At 42.1% G+C, this 1,075-nt stretch overlaps 1 protein-coding gene across 1 annotated transcript in view; it reads left to right on the top strand.

Annotated features, from left to right (window-relative positions):
* The window catches only part of LOC119591153 (chorion class A protein L11-like), an 8,085-nt gene that overhangs the window by 3,076 nt on the left and 3,934 nt on the right, over positions 1–1,075 (top strand). Inside the window, exon 2 of the mRNA XM_037939864.1 lies at positions 375–662. Coding sequence (XP_037795792.1) covers positions 375–662 — 288 coding nt within the window. The remainder of the gene's footprint in view (positions 1–374; positions 663–1,075) is intronic.

The raw sequence follows: 1,075 nt of genomic DNA, 5'->3' as shown, positions 1-1,075 counted from the left end.
CACTGCTAAACCAAACCTACAAGTATAATCAATATCGAACCCCTGATAAAAACATTGTTTCCTTGTTATGCCATCAGTAAATGTCCTTTTGCATCTTTATTATAATCAGCCACACGTCAGGCGAAAAAGGAATCACATCGTATAATTGTAAGTTTTTTGGGAACAAAATATAATTATTCTAAGTACATTTTGAAACCAATTACGGCTTATAAATAACCTCAAAAATGTTTTAAGATATAACTAAATCATATATAGCCAATAAAACCTATATTTAAAGACATCCAAATATTTTATCATATTTAATAATTAACTCGAGGTCTACTGTCTCTATAGGTATGATTTCCAGGTAACTTATCTATGCATTTACATTTCAGAAATACACTGTCGCACTTCTGTTGGTGGCAGCCATGATGGCATGTGTCCTGGCGGGAGGCTCTGGAGGCGGTTACGGAGGTGGCCGTGGGGGCCCATGGAGGGGTTATGGTGGCGGCTACGGAGGGGGTCATGGAGGCGGTTATGGTGGCGGCTACGGAGGCGGCCATGGTGGGGGCTACGGAGGCGGTCATGGAGGCTTATGGAGGCGGTTATGGTGGGGGCCCACGGAGGCTATGGAGGCGGTTATGGTGGCGGCTACGGAGGCGGTCGTGGGGGCTATGGTGGTGGTTATGGCGGGGTCGCGGAGGAGGCTATGGTGGCGGCTACGGCGGGGGGCTAGGGATACGGGAAATGATAATTCCCATTGTAAAAATTACCTTTGCTAAAAAGCTACAGTGTATCTATCCATAAATTCACATCATTAAAGAATAACCATCAGTATGACAAAAATTTTTAACACTTTTAATACATTTATGATATTAAATGCTCATATTCGACTACAACGAAACTAGTGAATCTAATGCATTAATGAAGAATAATGTAACATTACTACAGATAATGAGTATAATGATACCAATACGACCGATGACGTTGATTAATCGAAATTGGTCCTATATCCAAGTGGACATAGGGGATATTTTCGCACAGGAATATGCTCACTAAGAAGCGGGATGATACGGTAGGATGGCCAATTCTTTTC

The sequence above is a fragment of the Penaeus monodon genome, chromosome 28, assembly GCF_015228065.2.
Source record: "Penaeus monodon isolate SGIC_2016 chromosome 28, NSTDA_Pmon_1, whole genome shotgun sequence".
In the NCBI taxonomy this organism is placed as follows: Eukaryota; Metazoa; Arthropoda; class Malacostraca; order Decapoda; family Penaeidae; genus Penaeus; species Penaeus monodon.
The sequence above is the reverse complement of the archived record's forward strand: the minus strand, read 5'-3'. Positions and strand labels throughout refer to the sequence as shown.